The 25,165-nt window shown below is 40.6% G+C and overlaps 2 protein-coding genes across 3 annotated transcripts in view; one reads left to right on the top strand and one right to left on the bottom strand.

Annotated features, from left to right (window-relative positions):
• CAMK4 (calcium/calmodulin dependent protein kinase IV) overlaps positions 1–10,564 on the top strand; it is a 147,126-nt gene extending 136,562 nt beyond the window's left edge. The window contains exon 11 of the mRNA XM_017812752.1: positions 1,866–10,564. Within this exon, the coding sequence (XP_017668241.1) occupies positions 1,866–2,030 (165 nt within the window). The 3' untranslated portion in view covers positions 2,031–10,564. The remainder of the gene's footprint in view (positions 1–1,865) is intronic.
• Positions 10,565–13,783: 3,219 nt separating this feature from the next.
• On the bottom strand, positions 13,784–23,488 carry STARD4 (StAR related lipid transfer domain containing 4). Of its 2 annotated transcripts, none has more exons than XM_017812740.1 (5): positions 23,133–23,488; positions 20,572–20,621; positions 19,345–19,471; positions 18,139–18,253; positions 13,784–17,579 (listed from the first exon to the last, which is right to left on the bottom strand). In XM_017812740.1, exons 1-5 carry the CDS (start codon positions 23,235–23,237, stop codon positions 17,353–17,355), a joined length of 624 nt encoding a protein of 207 aa, XP_017668229.1. In that variant the 5' UTR covers positions 23,238–23,488; the 3' UTR covers positions 13,784–17,352. The 2 variants fall into 2 exon arrangements, with proteins under 2 accessions (XP_017668229.1, XP_017668230.1); XM_017812741.1 differs by lacking the exon at positions 23,133–23,488 and adding an exon at positions 22,931–23,086.
• Between the last annotated feature and the right edge of the window lie 1,677 nt (positions 23,489–25,165).

The raw sequence follows: 25,165 nt of genomic DNA, 5'->3' as shown, positions 1-25,165 counted from the left end.
GGAAACTTTCTTCTCCCCAAATCCCTTTTTTAATTGTTAAAGATTTGTGTCTGCTCAAAAGATATTTCCAGGGATACTTCAGCACAGAAATTATTACCAACGGTTACAGTGAAGCTGCCCTTGTAGCCTTGGGGAATAAGGGTTAAAAGCATCTTAACTGAGAGCTTTACAAACTCCGTGCAAACTAAATTCACAAAACAAATTACCCTTAACTTTCCTTTTGCTAATTTTTTTCAGTATTAATAGGGAACTGTGACAGAGAAGCTCTACAGGGCGAAGAAAAACATTTTGTCGTTTACAAAATTCTCAGAGACTGTGGATATAATTCACAGTGATATTTTGATTTTGTGTTTCTTTATAGTTTTGCACCTTTGATCACCAAAAAGATTTTTTTGAAGACCAGTTTATTTAGATCCCTGTAGTCAATTTATTCCTTTGTGACTAAAAGCTAATGCTTTTTATAAGTTTGCTTATTCATTGCTTTTCTGTTAAAGATTAAACGATCAAATCTTCAATTATTAAGAGAATTGATTGAAGTTAGCACTTATTGTAGAGTTAAAAGTTTTACACATATATACATGTAAAATAAACCATAAAAGTTTAGACAATTGATTGCTAGCCAAAAAAAATAAGACCAAAGCAGAAACTCAAGCAGAACATGCTTTAGTTGTTGTTTTGTTAGTAAGAATAGTATGAAATTACCCTCTTTCCCAACATACAAATTCAGAGACAGGCTTTCTTTATGTAAAGACATATTTTTATTAAATAACTCTAAAGGTCTCAGTCGTGATTTTGTTTTTCACAAGCTGTGTTGAATTTATTTCATAAACATCCATATGGCTTGTGAGAGATACACTAAAAGTATCTTTGGACATTATATTATCATTGAGTGGCCTATTCTTGTAATCAGTTGTCCAAAGTCCTCTCACCACTAAGTGGATCTCTGTGAATTTTGCTTTAAGAGGTCTGGACTCTCACTTTGAAAACTCGTGCCACTTTTTATTGGTACTTTTTCTTCATATTCTGTGTTAGCTGATTCGTTTTTATTGACAATGACTGTGTAGTCTGTTTGTCATTAGCATCTTCTTTTTTTTCTTTTTATTTCCTTGCTTCTGTTTGTTTGTTTGTTTCAGTGTGATTACCTCTCCAAGGTATCCACAAAACTTGCTATACTCCTCATCTCCTCCCACCGACCCACTTCTGTGACGCCTAAGCAAAAAGCTAGCCAAGTCAAAAGTAACTTGAGCTGTCATACACAGAGATTAGTATTTCTTTTCCTCGTCTCTGTATGTTTGTTTTTTCAGGCAATAATACTCTTTGAGGCAAGGGCTGATATAACTGTCTTCATGAGTGTCTTCATTTTGTGATATTTTGTGTAATATGAAAGCCTACCCAAATTAGTGGGTTTATATGTATATCCTTAGGAAGTTGCCTGTATGCTCTGCACCAATGTGCTTGGCATATGCAATAGTTCAATAATAATAAATACTGTTTCAGTTTGTGAAATTTTCATGGCATAATCGGTAGTGATACTGTTATTATTATGGCAGAAGATGGTTTTCTCTTTGCCATCTAACTTCAACATGAAAACCTGAAGTAGTTTCTAAAAAAAAAATATGCAGCACTTGCAGCTGAAAAAAGAAGTCATGTTCATGTTGTCCAACTTGTAACCTTGTGACAGCAGCAATTTTAAACCTCAGTCTAGAATTTCAGATGGTCTTCTAAATCTGTCCAAGCCCAGGCAGGTATGTGATGTTACCAGGAAGACTAAAGGTAGTTACATTCCCCAAGGGGACTGTGCTGAGGCTGCTTTGCTGACATTTCATGCCTTTTAAGGAACATTTGCTTGGTCCTCTCTCTCCCAGGCTGCAGTAAAAGCTGTTGTGGCATCAACGCGCCTTGGCAGCGCCAGCAGTCACAGTGCACATGACAGCAACAAGCCCAGCCACAACCCATCTCCCATCCTCAGTGGCAAACCTGAAAAGAAACCCACTCAGGAAGCAGAAGCAGCTCCAGAGGAAATGTCTTAGGTCGATGTGCTTCCTCATGTCAATGGAGATCTGTCATTTCACACACCAGCTAATTTGTCATTCAGCAAGGAGATTCGTAAGCTTGACCTCTCTGGTTCTGCTTTGGGGTGCCAAATACTCTGGCTGGTGATCCTACCTTCAATGCATGTGACTGCTTATGAAAATAGTAAACTGTTCCATAAGGCATGTCATGGAAACAGTGTAATTTGCAGTAATACCGGCAGGTGAAAATATGGGGATGAATAACTACCTACCATAATCTGTATGCTTCATATACATCTATCTAGATGGCATTTGAAACAAAATGTTGTTTCATTTAACTTTATGGAAGTAGTTGTCTTATATGTGTTGTGAGTTTCTTTGGACTGTTTCTTTCCAGATCCATAGTCCTTGAGCAGACAAAATGGAAGGAAATACCAAACCAATGCTTTTAAAACTGATGTATGAAATAATGCTTTTTATCTGTAAAATTGAAAAAGTATTTGGGGATTTACGTGCAAAAAAACCATTCCACTACTTCTGGGAAGAAATTGAAATGTTAATTCCACTGGGAGTGAAAATGTACATTGCTCAAGCTTGCATTGAGAATGCCTTATTCAGATTTTTCCTGTTTATATACAATATTTTAATAATAACCAAAATTACTCAGTTTTCTGCCATTTAATTCTGTAGTAAAGTGTTAGTGAAACAAAATGATAGACTAAACAAAGATTAGAGTAAATGCGAATTTTTGACACCATATTTATTAATTAATTTCTAAACTGTGCAGCTAGAAGACTTTTTATAGGGCCTGAGGGAGTAATCTGCAATGTAATAGGTTGTAAATGCTTAAAGGAAGCTATTCTACAGCTTACTGATTTTACTTTGGGAAAATACTCTTATACAAGGTCTAGGAGCAAGTAGTATAATCTAGTTGTTTCCTGGGTAGTTTAACCTCAGGAGTAACCAGTTTCTATTTGTCAACATAAACAGTCCATATTTTCCTTATAAAGAACCCTCCTCCATGTAAAGTGATCCACCAGCACAGATCTTGCATCCACCCAGAGCTCCTGTGTCTTATGTTATCAGCTATGTGCATTGATCAGCTTGCAAGAGTAGGGTCGGGCTCTTGAGCTGTCTTGATGTTTTTGTTGAATGTCATTGAAAGGAACTGAAAAATTAACATGCATCAGGATGTCTGACCATTTATACTTGTTATCAATTTGACAGCATGTGACTGTCATAAGGTTATGTTACAGAAACAGCAAAAAGAACCTGATGTACAACAATATCATTTGTGCTCGTTAAACTTTTTAATACTGATATTACCTAACATCCTCATACACTCAACATTCCTCCTTTGCTTTTGTTATTTTTATGTTAATGTTAGGCCTTGAACAGCTTGTTTTGAAAAAATATATCAGCTACTGAAAAACAAATACTTCAATAAAACATTCAGAAGGTGTATTTCCTGATTAGATTAAAAGGTAATACAATGTTATTCAGATGGTAGGTTTTATAAATAAAATGTGCTCTAGATTAATAAATAAAGGAAGATTAAAGATACTGTCTTTACTAGGTGAGAATGCATGCTAATGAATGTATTGTACCTGAAATTTTTTATCCACTTCTTAGAACTCTTTGAAGTTGTACAAAAAGGTTTGCTAACTAAGTAAGGTTGTAATTTAAAGTACATGTATCCATCCTTTTTTCAAGTGCACACTTCGAGGTCAGCTGAGGCAGCTGATGGGCTCATGGCAGCTATGTAAGGCCAACAAGACACTTTTGCAGATTTTTCCCCATGCAGTAAGACTAATCACTCTGGAGAAGATGATAGGTACCTCCACCTGTCTCACTTTTCACTGTCTTACTTCCTGTGAGGTGACTGCAGGACAAATGCATTTCCACCCACTTTCCTCATCCCTCTGGTACTGTGGTGAAGCCATCAAAGTTTGGTCACTAGGGAGGTTTAATGGGAGATGCTGGATTTCTGTAACATTTCCTGCTTCATTTGGTATAGTTGCATCTACTCTGCAGGAGTGGAGCTTGCTGAGCAGTCGTTGTGCATCTATGAGAGCAGAAATATCTTCATCTGATGGTTTGTTAAGTTGAAAAGTAGTCCCAACTGATTCTTAAAGTTACTGTTTTGCTAAATCTACCATATCATGTAGTAACTGTGAACTGATACCATGGAACAGGAGACCTCTCTGTGATAGCGTGATCTCAGAGGCAGCTCTGAGGCAGTGCATAAAGGCTCTGGGGCTTTGGTTGTTTTTACTTCATTTTCTTTTGTTGTGCTCAACATGAAACAGGGAGGGTGCCTGTGCTGAATGGATTACCAATTTGTGACTCAGTAAAGGAGTGTGCCTGGATGATGTTTGACAGCACCACACATGTGCAGGAGGAGGACCAGGGTGTAGTGCATGAGAGGAGTTTTACCTGCATTGATTTTGTCTGAAAAACCACCTCCCAGCAGCATCTGCCGTAATTCAGACTGGGGAGTGCAACACCAGTGTCTTATTGTGGCAGAAAAATATGAACACACTTGAAAACTAGTGGAGATGGACAAGTTTCATGTCTGTGGTTATAAAATAGGTAGAAAGTCACTGATGCTCTTTTCTGTTGAAATCCTAAGCTTTAATTTTTAAAAATATTTAACATATTAACCAACTCCTTTAAATACCAGAAGGGAAATCTTGCCATCTTTTTGAAGTATTTGAATTGAGCAAAACTTCTTTTAATCACAGATTGTAGCACTGGCCAATTAAAGTCTAATATGTGAGAGCTTGACTGAGGATCTGATGGCTGTTAAATAGCCAACAAAGTCCTTCCTCTGTGGCACAACAAGATTTTTCACAAGTTCAGAAAGATTCATCCCAAAATAGAACAGAGCTCCCATGATTTTGAACACTCTTGCTTGCAACTTTGTGGATGACGCAGTAGATCCCACTGCATGAGCCTGGTGCTGGTTTGTTAGCTTAAGTTCATAGTTTACATTGTGCAAGTATGCTGTAAAGAGACAGGCAGGCTATAGTCAAACTTCTGAATACAAAAGAACATTAAGGCAAAAGTGTTTGATAGAGCATGTAGTTCAGAAGAAGGGTACTAAGGACTCTGTCCCCAGAAGCGAGCAGGCTATCGGTCAGATAGAGTGATAAAAACTGCCCAGCATTCCCTTTGCCTTAGTGAATAATGCAAAGAGTTCTGAGGCAGCCAGGCTCAATACTTGCCACATAAAGCATCTTCTCCTACAACTCATACTGTAAGCACAGACACAACTGGCAGCCACAGGGGATGAGGAAAACATCACATTTTCTTCAGCTCATCAGCAGGGAAAGGGAAGATGGTGCTTGGAGTTGTTAGTGTCCAGCTTAGCAGAAGAATGGCACTATCTGCTAAGCAGAAATGTAGCGGGACCCTGGAAGATAAAGACTCATTTCCATGTAACAAAGTCCCTCAGCTCCTGCACACCTCCTGAGGCACGTTGATATGCAGAGCACTGCAGTGCAGTTCTCTGGGGTTTCAGGAGTGGCATATGAAGTTGTAGGGTGGAGGACTCCCACCAGATCTTTGCAAGGTGTCTTGCACATTGCCTGCTTACAGAATGATGGGCACAAGTCTCAGCACAGTGCCTTGACCCCAGCCTTGTGCAGGGGCTGGCTGTTCCTCCTGATGAAGAACTCAGTTTTGTGTGGCTGAATATGCCTTGTTGCTGCTGAGGTTGAGTGCACAGCTCATGTAGGCATGGCATTCATGTAACAAAAAATATCAGGCTGACCAAGCAAGATGCAGAGTTAGACCTAGAGCACAGCAGCAGGGATACATGCAAGTCCTGGAGATACAAAAGGAGATAGGGAAGAACATCCTTAAAGTTGCTTTATAAAACAATAATAACTCAAAGAATATCCTTTCTTCCCTTTTTGAATAATTCCAGGTAGAACATAAAACCACAATAGTGTGAGCTTGTTCTGCTTTTATATAAAGAATCTAACTTCTCTGATAATCCCCTGCAAAATACCATGTTTCATTGAACCAAAAACATCAGCTGTGTTGCAAAATAAGAAAAAAAACAATAAGGAATGAAAAGGAAGAAAATAGGAATAATATATTTACCTATAGGAATAAAATATTTACACAGAGCTCCTGGCGCAGGGTCAGCAGAGGGCTATGAAGATGATGAGAGGACAGAAGCATCACACTTATCAAAAAAAAGCTGAGGGAGCTGGGCCTGCTCAGCCTTAAGAACAGACAGCTGAGAGGGGACTTCATCAGTGTATACAGGTATCTGAAGGGAGGGTGTCAAGAAGAGGGATCCAGACTCTTCTCGTTGGTGCCAAGCAACAGGACAAGAGACAATAGGCAGAAACTGATGCACGAGAAAATCCTGAATATGAGAACTTTACTGTGGGGGTGACTGAGCACTGGAAGAGATTGCCCTTCCTCGAGATACTTCAGAACCATATGGGTGCAATCCTGTGCAATGTGCTTTAGGAAACCTGGCCTAAGCAGGGAGGTTGGACCAGATGACGACACCAGTGGTCACTTCCAATCTCACCCGTTCTGTGATTCTTTGATTCTTACTTTCAGAACATGTATAAGCGTTTACTGGCAATACTCTAAATTCTCCACATAAGCAAAATTTTGCTTTGTATCTGAGAAGTAAAACTTCTGGCCAGAGTACTTCACCGAAGATTGCTGGTGGATCAGTGGAGAGCATCCTTTGGAGTGTGAGTCCTCTAAACAATATAAGGATAGAACAATGTGCATACTTATTACCAAAAGTCCAGCAAACACACACAAGTAAAACCTGCATTACATCCTCTTCTACCCTCCAGAGTGGAACAGAGAACATGAATGCAGTCATGAACTTAATCATTATTGGAAGATATTCAAATATTGTGGGAATAGGCATAGTACAGAAGCTTAAATACAATAGAATAGTCAAAGTGGCCCAATTCTGAACTTAGCAGATTAAAATATGAATATGTACCTGCACACACAAATATATAAATTCATTAAAAGAGAGGCAGAGATTGCTGAACAATCTGTAAGAGCCATGTCTGTATTAACAGTTGCAGTACCTTTTAAGCCATCTTTTGTCCTTTGCCAGCATTAGTCAGCTGGAACTGAAACTATAATGATTAAAATCTTGTATACATGGATCACTGCTGGATGAAATTCAGAGTAAAGGATATCAGAGTATGAAAGATAATGGCACAGAGTTTTGCTGAGCTCTGGCTTCTTCCAAGGCACAGTTGGGAAAAAGATTACTTCAGTGCCCTTGTCCTTTTGCATGATCAGGACATGGCTTGAAGTGGGGCAACAACATAAGCACAACATTTTGTAATGAGTTGCCCTAAACTGCACCAGAGGCTCCTGACCAGTAATGATCCATCCACAGCATGTGTGGCAGAACTGACAATCTGGCCCTTAATTTGTTATCAGGAAGACGTTTACTGGCCAAGGTATATTAAACAGCATGTGTTTGCCCCTGTGAAGTAGCACACAGCTTCTCCCATAGATACTTCTTTCTGTCCACCTGAGAAATTGCAGCATTCCAGAGTGCTGTATGACAATACACAAAGAGCAAAGCTTAAAAGAAAGGGATCTTATTTTTTCCATTTGAAACTCTGGCTTCAAGAACAAGTGTTAACATGCATTCATGGCCAAATGGCTTCTTGTTATTCTTCCCTTTTTTGCTTCCTCTTTTTTTTCTGGCCCTGGCTGACAGAAATAGTTCAGTGATGTGCAACAAATGCCAGACAGAAACAGAAAATAATTTGGCTTCTTGGGTTAGTTTCCCAATAGAAAAGGAAGGCACCTGGGCTGCTGTAGAAGCTGCTAGTATTTGGATTGAGGGATTCAGAGCGAAGTGACACAAGAATAACACTATGCCATGTTCTGCTCCTCAGCACCAGGAAGCTCCTTTGTCAACAGCACCTTTTTCCTTCTGTAGAAAAGACTTTTAGGTCAATCAAAGGAAATACATCAGGTTTAGGAACTCTGAAAAATATCATGTGTGCTATGACCAATGATCTTAATATCATTTATTTAATACCAATTGATATATTTAGTATCATATTTTATGCAGCATTGCCATTTACAGTGTTGGCAGAAGAAACTGCAAAGTCAGTTCAGAACACTTGGTCCATTTTCTTGCCTGAACTGTAAATAATGATCTGCTTTGTAACACAAAACTGTGTGGAGCTAATCATTGCACACACAGGGGAAGTCTATCAAAGAGAAAAAAGACTGTAATTCTTATCCCTGTGTTGTGTGAATTTGGGATGGCTCTTCTAATTGAAATTACTATGTCAAATGACTTGAAGCAGTTATTCTGGTAAACCCAAAAGCTGAGGGCAAGCCACTGGGTGTGATTTACAGCTGCAAATGACTTGTGATCTGTCTTAGAGACAATATGCTCTGGTAGGCACCGAGTCATATCTATTCATCCTCAGGACTGTGCATAGGTGTTTGCATCCTCATATCAGTCCTCAGATCCCCAAGCATGACAGCGTTACTTACAAATGCTAACTTTACATGAAGGAACACAATGTCACAAATCCCTAAGTAACACTGAACAGTGAATGCCTACAACAAAAATGGTAGAAAACTTTGCTACAGAACACACCAAAGAGAGCTCCTTCTTAGCTTTGTGTCGACAAGGAACAAAGTGAAAAATGTCTCTAAGTGTTTCTTCTGAGGTCTCAGGCTCCTTGATTTCTTTTATTTTTCAGACTTCCCCACCAGACATGTATATGAAAGTATTGCAAATGTATTCAGTGGCAGCCTCCTCTAGATTGATAAACCTCACCACTGACTCAACTTTTCATTTGTCAGATATCAAAGTTTTATTGTTTGTACTATTAATATGGCACCCAGTCTCTTCCTCAGCTTATAATGGGGCCTGAAATAATCTTTTATGGAGAAGTTTGTCAAGAAACATTTCACGAAACTACGCAAATGGACTGTATGTATATTTAGGGAAAAAATATCTTTGAAGGATTTCCCAACTCCCTGCTGCAGCAGTGTACTCCCTGAGAAATATTTTCCTTGGGAATGACAGTGATCCATGGGACCCTGCAAAGCATCCAAGCTGGTGCCACCAACAACTTACTGCCCTCTTGTGTAGTGGTAGTGCCTTATTTGCTCTGCTCAAGTCTTTACCATCTTGGCTGCAGGGAAACAGTAATTACAAACTACGAGATTTTTAATGAAAGTAATTCGAAACAAGAACATTTGAAACAACTGGCTACTGAGACCTAACCCAAGCTGTGGTTTTGTGCTGTTATGCACAACAGAAACCACTTCCCTGTTCATGCCACATCCTCCTGAGATGTCATGCTAATGCTTCTGATTAAAGCAGAAATTTTATTTAGTGTTCCATAGGGAAACCTTATTTTGGGCTTTGGTTGGAAGTTTTTTTGTTATTTCTTTTTTTTCAGAATACACAGTCTTGAAAGGCCTATGCTCGTGAGAATATTACCTCTGAAATGATTAGGTGCTCAGGGAGAAGGAAAGATGGAGAGGTGGAGGATGAACCCTAGTCATAGAACCATAGATCATTCAAGTTGGAAAAGACCTTTAAAATCATTGAGTCCAACTGTTAACCCAGCACTGCCAAGTCTACCATTGATAGGATGGTCTTGCAAAACAGTAATGGTGTCTGGTCCAGCTTATGAGGGAGTGGGAGGAGAGGAAGAATTATTGTGGGGAGGAGTTTGTTAGTCTCAAAGAGCTAAACCACCATGCCCTTGCAAGCCCATGAAGTACCGAACAGAGATTGGCTGGCTGCTCCACACCCACAGTAAGGAGCTCATCAGCTTAAGCTGGTTTTAACCTGAAGAAATGTGATACACTAAGGGCTTGTGTCTGGCTTGGCCTTTCAGGTGGCTCCTGGCTGGATGAGGACCAGACTGTAAGTGGGGAATTTTGTGATTCTGTTAATTCAAGAATAGTATATGCTGCATGGTTAGGATATGTGCTGATTCTTCCAAGACAAACAGACAAATGGTGCTATTGACTAGTAACACAAAGTATTTTATAAGCCTGTTACAGAAGCTCATTGATCTCAGAGCAATGGTGGCTGGATTCTTATTAATAACAATGAAAAATATGTTATATATATATGTATATATATATTAGACTTTCTCAAATTAGCTCCATGTCCTGTGTGCCTGTGTCCTTCTTTCACTGCTTAGTTGTGTAAGAAATCCTGTACTGTCAAAGCTGCTTGCTTCTATTAGCAATGTTAGCAACTAGATAGAAGTTTATGGATTGCTTTTTCAACTGTACACTTTTACTTCTGACTAAAAGCCTGTTTATGTAGTAACTTTTCTGATACTGTACAAATGAACCAGAGAGAACTTTGAACCAGAAAAGAAAAATTGACTGTTTTGTTATTTCAGTGTATTGTGCGTGGGACCAGTGTACCTGCCTGTGTGCTTGCATGGGAATGCTGATAAAGACATGAGAATATGCTTTGATGCTGGGACGTCAGTTTTCAGTAAGTGGTTTGCATGACCGATCTGATGCTAAATAAACTAGTAAATCTAGAAATGCTTATGTCTATTATTTGCTGACAGCTAATGCTCAGCGTAAGTAAGGAACAACAGTCATCATTCCAGAGAGATGTGATTCATGGGTGTTACCAGTTTATATTGCAAAGCCTAGAACGGTTTCCAACTTGGCATAGTATTTCCCCTGTTCCTCTTCCCTCAAAAACTTAGCAGTTGAGTAGCAAACTAAATATGTTATCAGTGGTGGAGTACAGAACTAGAGGGCTGCCCAGGTTGCCCCTGTGCTCTGGAGAGGGTTATGTGAGAGAGAAGCTTGTGTCGCATTTTGCTAAAGACTTGATGAAGATGCCACCACTTCCTTCTGCACTCTATCAAATTGTTCTGCTACTCTTTTAACTGAGAAGTATTTTATAAAGTTCTGAGTCTTTTTGTTGCAGTTAACAGTTTGTCTATCATGGTGATTATGAAATCAAAGTTGTTAAAATGGTCCCTCATTCAGCATCCCCATCTCTCAGCAGAACAAACCCAAGTCCTTCCCCAGAGGGCATGTGCTCTTTCACTGCTCTTCTTGCTTGCATATGGATTTTCTACCTGTAGCTGACTACTCTCTTTCTTGAACTGTGTTGCCAAAAGCTATGTAGCCCAAAGCTGCATGTGGTACCTGAGTGGAGGCCTTTGCATGACTGAGGTGTTAAAAGGACTATTTTTTGTTTTTCTGTGCTGTTCCCACACCTGTCATTCAGCACCCTCAGTGGTGTTCCCTCCTGCTCAGTTTGCAAGAATGGAAGCTTGGCCAGTTAGTCACTGTCCTGTATGGGTGCAGCTTGTTATTCCTGCCACCTACAACTCCTTAGTCTTGCAAACTGCTTGAATGCAGAGTCTCTACATATCCGATTGTGGGAGAGGATTTTTCATAATTTTAAAGAAATAAATCATGCTAAACTCCACAGAACATTTTGCATGGTAACAGTCTTCCAAAAAAAAAGTCTGATTTGGCACTTCCAGAGATGTAGCTCAATCTTTTCCCAAACTGAGGCAAGGCATAGATTCTTACTACAGTTTCATGAAATCATTTTTTCATACCTCCATAGAAGAATGGGAAAGGGGAGTGGAAAGTCCAAGGGAGGGAAGAGGGCATGTATCAAGGTGATTTTCAGCTCCCCCTGGAGCTCAAGGTTTTTTTGCTTTGGACTGACCTCTTAAAAATAGCACATCAAACAGCTCTGCAGAAGCTCATGATACAGCATAACATTATTCTAGTTTTACAGAGAGCTTAAGACAGACAAGAACATGGGAAGTAAGAAAGAACTAACAAGTCAGAGGAACTTCTTATAAGTTAGGATAGCTGGGCAGTTAAACAAAATCATGCTGCTCCATAACTAAAAAATTTCTGCATTTCTGTTGATGCCCAGTGCAACCTTCTTTAGAAAGCTCCAGGGTTTTGCAGTTATGTCCTTCTGAGCAGTTCAAACACATATTTCCTTCAACACGTTGTACATACTGTGGAAGCTTTATGTGTGAAATACCCAAGGGTGCAGATGATTTTAGGGAATGATTCAGTATTTGTACACACACTGTGAATTCTCTATACTTTTATTTGTTATACTTCTGCTCCAGAACAGGCATGCTGTGATTTCTTTCCTTCTTCCTCCAAATTGTGAGGCATATGGCACCCAAATAACATGGATACTCATGTTTGCTGCTGCTCAAATCCCCTTGAGCAGTGCCCTGCATTCCCAGTGTACCTTGGAGCTAGAATTAGTAACACGCTGGCTGTAATCCTGATTTGAGCCCAAATGAAAAGCAGCACTCAGACTGACACACTGAGAGAGTCAGGGAATCTTAGCATAGTAGTTCGCTCTCTAGGGTCATAACCTGCCTCAGAGAGGGGTCTATGCTGGCAGGCAGGTCAGCAAGGCCCAGGTACAGAGCTCAGGAAGTGCTTTTTGTCACATATTCTAGGGCACAGGCAAACTGGTCCACAGAAGGCTTGAGCAAGGTCACTTTCTGATAACACTTTGGGCAGTAAATGATCTTCTAACGGTTCCACCTATGACACCTGTATCACAGAAACATTTTCAGGGATTATTAGGTCATCATAGTGACTTTACATACTGAAAGAAACCTGTTAAAGAACATTACTTTGGAGAAGATTTTTCTGGATAATCTGTTGGGATGTGAGGCTCCTTAACCCAGATATGACATTTCTTATTGTGTGGGTCAGCTGTGAAACATGTACAGGTATCTCCTGTCAGGTGCTGTTATGATCTGTGCCTGATTTCCCTCTACTAATGACACAATCCTGAGGAAAGTCATCCCCATGATAATCAGTCCCCTGTACTTTAAAACTAAATCACCACTACAGCTCAATGTGGACTGGAAAAGGCAGAATGTATTCCAAAGTTTAAACTGTGCTCTAGGACTTTGGTTAATATTTAGCATAGATTTAATCTCTTCCATTGTCATATTATCTTTCACCAGAAAATGGGTCTAAACATCACTATTTTTTTTTTAGTAATTCTAACTAGTGACTTTAATAATTTTCCAAAGATCTGAAGTGGTCTCTATACCTATTCCTACTCCACTTTGCAGAAGGTGACATGATACAAGCCCTTCAAGAGCCTGCCATATCTCAGAGGTCACAGTTCCTTTTCTCATCTCTTTCCATTGAAGTCGAATGCTACAGAACTCTACTGCTTTTATGCCAACTTAGTAAGAGAAACAAGAAAAGGTTCTACATAAAATACGGGGATTTTCTTCCTGTGTTTCTGTAGGTGCTAATTAAACACATGTCAATACACATGTTCCATGTTTTATAAAACCTAATCTATATGCCTTCTTCAAGGTGCTACATGCTCACGTTTTTAAGATTAACTTCATTTTGATGTTAATGATAAACCATTTCTTAAACATACTAAAAGGTAAGTAATACTAAGCCAAATAAAGTTCTTCCACAGCAGTCATGTGGTCATCATAAAAAAAACCCTCTGTATATATATTTTTAGAATTGAAGCATTGAGAAAATTCTATTTGTACAGTTTTCAAGAGATTTCAATCTAGAAGAAGTCTGAGTTGGGCATCTTCCTTGGCCTAAATCAAGTTTCTAAGTAAAAACAGGCTTTATGGCTTTCAAATTTAAGAAGACAAGTTGATATCGAGATCACCAGAACTACATTATCAGATATAACTCCCTAAAAAGTCACTGAATGGTACATCTGGTTTCACAAGAATTGAAAAAGCTACATGACGAGTTTGTTGGAATCCAGTACTTGAATTTATTCTGCAGTTGCATTTAAAATAGAAATACAATCACTTATGTGCTGAACACAGTAAGTTAAACACACTGACATTGTTAAAATACACTGACATTGACATTCTGCAGATAGGCACAGCTCACCTGGTTTCACTGGAATTAGGGCTACTTTTACAGCAGTGAACCTCCTAACAGCTCATACCATCAAAACCATTCTGGTTACTCATGATTAGTGGAGGAATTATATGATCCCTTTGTGTTTTATAAATTGAATCCGAAAAATCTGGAATAATGAACTGCCCAGAGACTTTTGATTTTTGAGCAGCAAAGGTATTTATTGACAGCGCTGGGAGCAAGCCAGCTATTGCTGGAAAAAACTTGCTCAAAGGCTTCACACAAAATCAGCAGTTTTTATACAATTTTCAAATATGATTAAATGCATATTCAAGTGATTACAACATCTATCTATACATATTAATAACAGGCAGAGTATAGGTGGAGCTCAGGTGGGGCTTAGGGCGGTGCTTCTCTTGGCCCTCAATTTTGGTGGTAGTTCCGATCTTCCTCCCATGGGTCTGGGGGCTATTCTCATCTTCCTCAGCTTGACCTCTCTTCTTTTCCAATGTTCTCGACCCGCTCACTGAAGCTTGGAAAAAGCCTTGGCTCCCAGCCTGTTTCTTCTATTCAAATGTCTACCTTATCCTACTGCATTTCTAATTTATTACCTCTAGGCCTATTACATGTTCTTTTACCATTCTCTTAAGTTTTGGTCCAGTAAGTAGAACAGAACAAGCACAGATTGTTTTGGATGTTAGTAGCTTGTTAGCAGGCCCAAATTTCTTAGTTAACTCTTTTGGGCCTGGCCTCCTGTTTCAAAATACACTGTATTTCACATACATGAATTCATCATATTTGTGATCAGGACCTGTGCAGATAGTATCTATCCGAAGTCGTGGTCCACCTCCCAGCAAGCTGTGGTAGAGTTCCTTGGACTGCCCCCAAATTGTACTTAGCCCAGTCTCTACCTTCTGCATATGTAAAATAAGGAGCACAACTACAGGCAAGGTTTAATGCTGGAGGTTTTAGAGGAGGAACAGAAGTCAAACAAGAAAATTGTCTTATCTTTAGTCACTTCTCCCATACACACACAAAGCACCTAGTTAAAGTGCCAAAGAGTAAAGCATCATATTGCTCAAATCCCTAAAAAAGTTAAGATTTCTTTAAAAAGTATTAGCCATATAAAAATAATTTTGACGTGTCTATATACATGTCATTTCCCTAAAAAAAACAGGTCTCTGCTATTCTTGGCTACCTTATTCAGAAGTTGCTTCTGGATAACTATATTCCAGGTTAATTGAAACGCTCTAAAACTCAAGAGACAGAAATCTATACTAAAGAATTTACTTTGTCTCCCATTTCTTCTGCATAAGCAAAACATGGGTTCCTGCACTTTGTCCTTTCAAACTACTTTCCTGTTTTAACTGCCTTGGCTCCACCTAGATTGTCACTAACTTAGGAAGAAAAGAATGCCAGCGTGGGAAAAGGCTCTGATTTTGTGGCTTTCAGTTCTGATGTACTCTTGTTAAAGAAAACCTTTGCTTCAAGATCTAGCACTCCTCTCCACCTGTAGCTATACAAAACAAATTTAAATTTTGGTTTCAAAGAAATACAACAGACTATGAAATTAGACATCTTTCTTCTAGTTCTCTATTATTCTGTAGCTGAACTGAAATTTTTATTAAAAGCATCAACACACTTAAAATACACTGGCAATTTTCTTTTATTTAAGCTCCAGTTCTTCTTTCTTTAGCTGCTCTGTGCTTCACCAGCCTGTCTTTACTGAAAGCATAAAAAGACATTTCACTGAATACTAAATAAGGATAGATATTCTAGAAGTGTTAGAGCCCCTAAAATGGGTGTTTGGAACAGGGGCCTCTCAAAATTTTCTGCAGTGCCTAGAGCTCATTTACACCAAGGAGTGTAAAGGGAACTATAGAATAAACAAAACCCAACAGGGAGTTAACATTTTCTGCCTATGAAGACACCAAAGGCTGCTTGATGCATTGTTTTTAACGGTCTTTAAAACATGAAGCACGTTGGAAAAGCTCTCACTGTATTTAGTATCATGTTTTTTCTACCTCTTTTTGCCTGAGCAATGAGAAAGAAAAGTCCTCACTGTTCAGAGTTCGGCTACAGTGGCCAGTGTCAAAAAAACCAATGTTGCAGGGGAAAAATTTTCATCTGAATTTTTTTTTCTTAGAGTTCATTACCAGTCCTTGGATTATGTGCATACAACTGGCTCCAAAATATCAGGGCTTCAAGGTACCTTCCCTAACTACTATACAGGTAAACTCACTCCTGTGAGCACTGGTGAAGCACAGGGATAATTAAAATCTCACCTGAGCACAACACATACCAACATTAAAAGCCTAATCTTGGGTTTTAAAGAGATTTCAGGTTCCTAGCAGCACAGAGTAATCTTTTGAATGCCCCTCCTATATTTCAGGATATTTCTGAATATCCTGAAAAATTTGGACCTTAAGAAAGGGCCCTCCACCCTTTAGCACATCTGAGCAATTCTGCAGCTTGAGCTTTGACCTTCAGTTGCTCATATTTTAAGATGTTAATTTCATTTATTGCAAAGAGTAATCTAGGGGTAATACCACAGAACACTCCACAGCACCAGCCTGCTGTCAGTCTGTGCTGGCTACAGCAAGGCCCATACCTCAAAAAAATGACTGGCTCTTTCTGTTGCTTAAAAAATTCTGAAAAAAACAGGTTTTTCAGTTAAGGAAGAAACACACACACACACATAGCCCCAAAACCAAACACACACACACACACACACACACGAACAATTGCATGCAAATTTAAGTAAAAAATTCTTTAGAAGTGCAGGGTATCACTGAAGATCCACTGGAAGTTTGCTATTTTGACAACTGTGTGATTAAAAGCCCACAAAAAAACTATGGAAAGACAATTGATGACTTAAATGAGCTTTGGATCAGCTGTAAGGGCATTTCTTTATCTATGCACTTAGACTATTATACACAACAGTAAGTTACAGTTACAACATCAATGCCAACAATGAACACTTATTTTTGCTAACAAGTGCAAAGAGCTTTCTTATGAATAGCATCATTTAACAATTTAGCTATATAATATTCTTACGATAAATCAAATCAAATTAAAAAAATACAGATGCAGCTGTACAAACTAAACAAATTGAAAATGTTAATATCTATATCTATCTATATATATAACAAAATTACATCTTCAATAAGATGCTGCCGGTACAGCAACCTGCACCAGCAAAATCCTGAGCACTTGGCCACCTATGCTGTTGGATAGAGCTGAGTTCATGCTGCATTTTTCAAGAGCACACACACATCTTGTGTTTTCTACCGAGGAAGCCGGGGGTTTATGGATTCAGGATATTTCCCACACAGCTGCAGAGTGCTGAGCAGCAGAAAGAATCTTGAATTGGGAATGTATGCTAAGGATCACCTCAAAAACTAAATAATAATAAACTGATTGCAAGGGATGCACGGGCTTTTAAGTCACTGTTTGTCTACGATTTGAGCGCCTTTTTGAGGTCAGAGTAGAAATTGGCCAAGGTACTGGACATGGCAGTGTCTACTGCAGATTGTGGCAGCATCCCCCGCAGTTCAGTCTGAATGTAGCCTGTCAAAAGGCTGTGGCTGGGACAATCCTTGAGGGGGACACAGAACCAGCCGCAAGGGTGATTGAATCCACGCACAAAGTTAGGCCTCACCTCCTCGTAGTCGAGGCTTATACCTATCAAAGAAAATAAACAAACAAACAAACAGATAAATTAATTTAACACAAATAAAAAAATACAGGTGCAGTAAATTTGAAATATACAAGCTGCTTCTTCTTCAGGAATGTAGTAGAAGGGACAGACACATTTCAAGTTTCTGGGTACTTTCATGAATGAAAGTTGCTCTTCATCCAAACTCCACAACAGAGCATGGAGACCATGATGAGCAAAAACTCAGATATTAAAAAAACCTTCCTCCCATTTACTAGAAGCCAGTTGCTGCTCCTCCCAGTTTGCTCTGAGTCGGAGGACTCAACTTGTCTCTCCCACTCCTATCCCACAGTTGACATAAGTGAAACCTGGCACACAGGCAAGCCAGTAACTTGTATGCACCTTTAAGTATGTAAAACATTAAAATATCTTTGAAATTGTTAAAATACCTTGAATTTATTTGTTGGAGACAATCTTACACCATTTTTGGAATGTTTACTGCAGAACAAAACTGCATTTGAACCAAATCTTAAGCCAAGCAGCTGTTGAAAAATAAGATTTAAGCAGAGGTAGGAGGTGGCTTACCACATGTTAGAAGCCCATCTGCATAGCTTGTGGTGTAAGAGAAATCAACAAACTCCCTTGGTGCTATGATGTTCCAGAGCTGGCCAGCAGTTGTATAGCGCATCACACAGCAGTTCTGGTTGAGTGACAGAATAAAGAGAGTGAGAAAACAAAAATATAATGAATACAGAGAAATTTATGCTTGTAGGCAGCTAGCATTTCTCACAAAGGTCACAGCCTCTGTCAACTACGCTGTGCAAACAAATTCAGTGAAGTCTGAATGGCTGTGCCATTTTCAATCTAAATGCTGGAAGTTGTGAGGACTTTTAGTCTACAGCCAAGAGCAGAAAATGTCTGGCACCATAAGGGTTTAAAGATCTAAAACTAGAGAACTGTGCCATGCCTGGGAACTGAAAGTCATGTGGCTCTTATGTCACTATTACTTAGGAAGTCTGAAAGGACCGTGAACACATTGAAAGAGGACTCTCTTGCTACTAAGATGCTCCAGTCAAATACTTTTAATTTACCAAGTGAAAAATAAAATGGAATGTGAACAATTCTTCAAAACAGGCTTTCTTACAAGATACTAGAATTTGCATAGATTTTAGGGAATAATTAGCAAAAATACCTTGTCATATAAATCTTCCTAAAGAAACAGAGCAAAAGACAATCCACGTTCAAGCCAGATATCCAGAGGGGGTTTGAAGTGATACTGAATCTCTGCAGTAACGAAAGAAATGCTACCAGCTCTTCTGTAATCAACTTCAAACCTACCTTCCTTTATTTAGTCCTGACTCTCAGTTTGAACTGTTTTGTATCTCAGCATAAAGCCACACTACACAGGTCAGCCTTTCAGAAAGAGGAAGAGGATGCAGCTTTCATAAGTGTGATTATTATTGTTTGTGGAATGGAAGAAAGCTGCAAGAAAAGGCTTTGGCATATACAATATCACACTGTAGCTCTTCATATTTGAATTTTATCAGAGTTCCCAGGTCCAAGAGAATTGTGATTGACTATTTTTAGCAGTGATGGAAAGATGCACGTCAAGCTTCAGATTGGGACTGTGCTGCCAGAAAGCCTCATCTGAGGTCACACACAGAATGTATGCACAATGCCTCATGCAGAATGAAAAATGTTACTATTTGTAGGAATTACTCCTCTGCTGTACTGTTAAATTCACATATTCATCTATACACATCTCCTTTAAGAATCTAGACAAGTCTTCACCTCTTCAAATGTTTCCAAGATGTCCATTGAAGTCATTAAGCTGTCCCAGTCTAGCCTGTAAGGTCCAGGGCGAATATGATCCACTATTCTGTTAGCAACATCTTCCACCACTCCTTGAGCTTTGTAGCTAGAGAAATATATGTTTACATTTAACAGTGAGAAATTTTTTATATCCTATTAATTTGCAGCAGTAAAATTACATGTTAGTGTACCTGGAGGTACAGACAGTGGACAACTGAATCAGAAAAACAGCACAGAAGACCTATGGGTGCATCTATTCTTCTCTGCAATACATGTTATTCTGAGAAACCTTGTCTTTTTTTCTGCAAATATTTTTAAATGGCAAAATCCTTCCTTAGATAAAAATTAACCTGTTTATTTCTCTAATAACTTGTTATTCTGCTCCTCTTGTTGGGCTGGCAAGGGAATTCACCAGGGACAAGTAAAACTAAAAAGGAAAAAATAATATCAGTAATACAATGGGAATAATATTTGTCATAAAGAAGAAGTAATAGCAGTAAAAGCAAGCTAATGAGAAACTATATTATACTTTAGTGGCATATAAAAGTATCAAATAAAATAATTTGGTACAGACATTACAGAACATCCATTTGTTATCAGGTCTTTCTAGAATTTTTGTTTACTTGAGTTACTGGGCCTCCAGTTCCTGAAGGTGAAAAATCCAGCAGGACCATTATTTTCAAAATACTTTGTGTTAACTAAGATGTTCTTATTTACTGCAGATAACTAGTCAAACACTACCTTTTGACATGACTTTTTGTTTCTTCAGAGTAGCATTTTCTAGTAACTGTTTCTCTAAACAGTCTGTAGCCTAAATCTACAGACACCAAGAGAACCCAGAGACAGAAACTCACACGGGAAGGGCATTTGTGTCACACCTCTTTCCACAGCTAAACACTTGATATTTTACTCTATTGCAGGCAGGCCATCATTTCTGGGCAGATGCTGTTGCCCACTTCAGCCAATGGGAGTTTTGTGATGTGTTCCACAGATTTCACTGTCTGTTGTATAAATACCATGCAGCACTAAAGTATCAAAGTGTAACACTGCAAAGAAATAATTTAGGTACAACAGATAATCCATTTAGCTTCTACTCTGGAGAATCTCTGTAGCTGAGGGCTGTAGAATTCACAATCTTAGTTTTTAAATTCTATAAAGTGCATCTGTGGAACCTTAAAAAATCATCTGCTCTGCAGGCAAACTTACAGGTATCCACTGAATTCTTCTGATGGTTTACGCCACACAGTTGCATCCTTCTGAAAGAAAATATAAGATATGATGTTAATTGTCACTTATATATAATTATAAGATGTTCAGAAAATGCTTCAATTTTCCTGATGAAAAGCAACCAATTTTACCACTAACTATGGTTCACCCCAAAGTCTCATTGACTGGGGCACCTGGGAGATGTTTCAGATATCTCTTGTAATATTCTATTCTTTCAAAAAAAAAGTCAGACAATTGCCTTCCTCGGTGTAAAATGCTAAAAATCTGCACAGAAATAGGGCTTGGTCGGCCAAGCCAGTTTGCTATGAAAACACACAGAATGACAGAACCACATTACCAGGCAAAGCCTTACAGTTAAAAGGCAACTGGAAAGCCATTATCTGGATGCTACTTGGACAGGAAGACCACACAACTTCTGGTTGCACTCCTGCAACATATGACCAAACAGATGTGTGCAGGAGGTGCTGACAGTGGCAGAAGGGGAAGCTTAAGTTACCCTTCTATGCTAAATGCCTCACTAAAAGTCTCTTGCAAGCGGTAGTCTATTTATTTTAAAGATGCACAAGGAAAATAACGAAACTAGCATCTTCTGATTTTTGCCTAACTATTAAATGAAGCCTCTGTACAACATCTCTGAATTTTGGTGTTGAAGACAGTACCATATGGCACTGCTTTATTTGGAGTCATAATTATATAAGCACAAAGAACTAAATGTCCTAAAGAACAGCACTGTTAAGTACTTCATCCAGAACTATTTAAGATATTCTGGAGCAAAACACACCTCCCTGGTTATTGGTAAAGCTCTGAATGTCTTTTACAGGCATAGTACCAAACTGAAAAGAAGGGAGGGAAGAAAGAGAGGAGAAAGAGAGGGAGGAAGAGGCAGAGAGAAGGAGGCAAAAAGAAAGTCAAACTAGAAATTTTACAGGGGTAAAATCTGGGGAGTAATATGATTTGAAACACTGAGATGCAGGTTACTTCCTACAGGAATACAATACTAAATGACATAACAACACTGGAATACAACAGCCTTAATACTTAGTAGAGCAGAGGAGGTATAGGTGTATTGGAAGACTGAAAGGCTTGGATGCTCTGTTCCTCCCTTTCAAGACAGTGAATTTGTTAATTTTGCAAATAATCAAGCTATATTTGCACCACTTGACTCTATCCTATCAATGTCTGCTCATGACGGAAAAAAAAAAATAAATGTAAGTCCCACTCAAAACAAGGTAACCAAAGGGCAAAGATAGAAATTTACCACATTAGTCTACCACATTGATACACTGAGATACCCAAATACATTTCTACCTTCTATGCAGGACGGGACTAGCAACTTCACGTAGCCTAGAACTGATGCACCAGCAGAGTCTATTTAGCTTGTTGAAGCAGGACTCATAAAAATCCAGGCAGCTCAAAAGAAGAGTATGGCAAACTGCTTGGAGAAAGCAGGAACTACATTCCCTTTCATTTTAGGAAACTTAGCATAATGTAGGGGCTCTGAAGGCAACAAAAATGTGAAGCAATATAAGAAAAAGAATTGAGAATTACCTCACTTTTTAAGAGGAAGGCATTTGGAAACTGAAGTCTGATGGATGGGTTCAAGCACTATTGGGAAAAACATTCAAGAGGCTGGCATATCCTACCTACAGGCTGTGGCTGGTTTGCTGGAAGTACACCTGAGCCTCTTGAAGCGCTACCAATGCTATTTCACATTTTGCTTTAAATCAAGCCTATAATCCTACCCAGGCTGGGTCCTTCTGTGAGACACTTCCCTGAAAATGGGTAGAAGGAATGACAAGAGTATGTCTGCAACCAAAAAAACATACTCAGCCTAAGAGCAGCAATTCTCCATTGTTCAGTCATTTTCTATCGGCCTTTACAATGTAAGTTTCTGTTCAGGTAGTTGCGGAATAAGCAAGTTTCTGAATGCTTTAGTTAAAGTAGTGGAAACGTAAGTAGCCAGTTTTTGGATAAGAGATGCTGAACAAAGACGCTCTATAATCAGCTGTAAATACGCTGCTCCACAGACAAGTTCAAATAAAGTTCAAGCTCCAGACGACCACCAGAGACCTCCAGGACACCACTGGAAGACCCCCTAGTAACCAAATAAGGACCGAAGAAGTTCTTAGGATTAACATACGTATAAACTTTATAAGAAACGGAGTGAACATGTAAGACATTTGCTGAATATGTAAAATTTTAAGTAAATATTAGCACGCTGAGCCGAGAAGGGGACACACATATGATCAGAGGAGCGATCCTCCTGTGTGTCCAGCACTGAAAACGAAAACATGCCTGACCACTAATGCTCACAAACTGAGTCCTGGAAGTTTCTTACCGATTTACGGCAACATTGGTAACAAGCCATCTAGAGATGCTCTATCCTAGAAGGGAGGTTTCACAGCCCCTGTCTCACCAAAAGTCCCGCAGGAACTGGACAAGATTTTCACACACAATAGGCTCTTTCCGCCGTAAGAGTGATCCACAACAGCTTCCCCGGGATCACGGACCAGGAAAGCTGCCCAAGGGTGAGCACTCACGGTTTTCTTGGCCACCCTCCACTCTCCGTCCGCAATGCCGTGGTAGCGCACAAGCGTGTTCCGCAGCCTCGTGGCCAGGGGGGACGGATTCGGCAGCGGATCCATCTGCTTCCCTCCAAAGATGCCCAGTTACACACACTCCAGGAACAAGGCAGCGGGATCAGGGATGCCGACACCAGCACGGGGCATCTGAGCCCGCGCGCTCCAAGCAAAGGACGCAGAAACCACCGCCGCGCATCTCCCCGCTTGTCAGGGGCACCAGCGGAGAGCCAGTGTGAGGAACTGAAGCACTGGACCCTTTCCGGAGGGCCCTGGGGAAGGCGGGCCGGGCGCGGTCCCGCCGTGCGCTCCCAGCCCCGCGCGCTCCCGCGGCCGCGCCCCGCCCTGCCGCGCGATGATGGGCAGCCAATCAGAGCTCGGTCGGAGCCCCTCGCGACCAATGGCGACGCGGTCCGCCCGTCGTGCGCGCGTGCAGGGCCTCCGCCATCCCCGTCCCCCCCCCCGCGTGCGTCACGCGACCTCCCGACGTGTCGCGGCCGTGTCGTCACGGGTCGGGATTGGAGGTGGAGCGAGTGGAGTGATGGAGCGGCGGGGACACGCCTGGCCCCGGGATGGGTGTGGGGACACCTGCTGCCGTCCTGGTAGCGCCGAGCTGCGCTCCGTCATCTGCGGTGACAACGCGGTACGGCCCCAGCCAGGGCTGCGCTGCTCATGTGTGCCTGTCGCTGTCGATCCGTACTGATGTCCCCGGGTGTTCGAAAGATAAATTACTTGTCGGTAGAATCGCCTTGTGTCGTGGAAATTAAGCACCACTCAGTCGCCCGCTCAAACCTCCATCTCCCAACCCCACCCACTCCCCCAGTCCCGATGGAACGGAGAGGAGAATCAAAACAGACGTTTTAGTTTGAGATAAGAACAGTTTGGATAATCGAAAATGAAGTAAAAATGCAGTAATAATGGTATATGAAAGTATTATAAGAGAAAAAACCCCACAAGTGATGCACAATACAATCGTTCACCACCCACTGACAGATGCCAGACCCCTCTTCCCAATGCAGATTGGCCCCTTCCAGTCAACTTCCCCCAGTTTATACACTGGACATGATGCCCCCCTGTAATCCAGGAGGAAACAGTTAGCAACATGCTGAGCCACTTGGGTCCTTGCAAGTCTGTGGGACCAGATGGGCTCCATCCTAGGGTGATAAAGAGCTCGCCAAGCCGCTCTCCATCATTTACCAACAGTTCTGGCTCACTAGGGAGGTCCTAAATGATTGAAAGTTGGTGAATGTCAAGCCAACCCACAAAAAGGGCTGCAAAAAGGACCCAGGCAACTACAGGCCTATCAGCCTGACCTCAGTCCCTGGCAAGGTTATGGAGCAGATCATCCTAAGTGCAATCACACAACACCTACAGGATGGACAAGGGATCAGACCCAGCCAGCACAGGTCTAGGAAGGGCAGGTCCTGTCTGACCAACCTGGTCTCCAGGTGACCCTCCTGCTGGATGAGGGGAAGGCTGTGGATGTGGTCTATCTAGACTTCAGCAAGGCCTTTGACACTGTCTCCCACAATATACTCCTGAAAAAACTGCAGCCTGCGGCTTGGACAGGGGCACTCTGTGCTGGATTGAAAACTGGATGATGGCCCAGAGAGTGGTGGTGAATGGTGCTGCATCCAGTTGGGGGCTGGTCACTAGTGGTGTCCCCCAGGAACCAGTGTTGGGGCCAGTCCTGTTTAATATCTTTACCGATGACTTAGATGAGGGGATTGAGTCCACCATCAGCAAATTTGCAGATGTTGAGGGGGAGTGTTGATCTGCTGGAAGGCAGGAGGGCTCTGCAGAGGGACCTGCACAAGTTGGAGAGATGGTCTGATTCCAACGGGATGAGGTTCAACAAGGCCAAGTGCCGAGTCCTGCACTTTGGTCACAACAACCCCATGCAGTGCTACAGGCTGGGCACAGAGTGGCTGGAGAGCAGCCAGGCAGAAAGGGATCTGGGAGTTTGGATCGACAGGAAGCTGAACATGAGCCAG

Source organism: Lepidothrix coronata, unplaced genomic scaffold, assembly GCF_001604755.1.
Source record: "Lepidothrix coronata isolate B3197 unplaced genomic scaffold, Lepidothrix_coronata-1.0 Scaffold37, whole genome shotgun sequence".
Lineage (NCBI taxonomy): Eukaryota > Metazoa > Chordata > Aves > Passeriformes > Pipridae > Lepidothrix > Lepidothrix coronata.
This window is presented reverse-complemented; position numbering and strand designations above follow the sequence as displayed.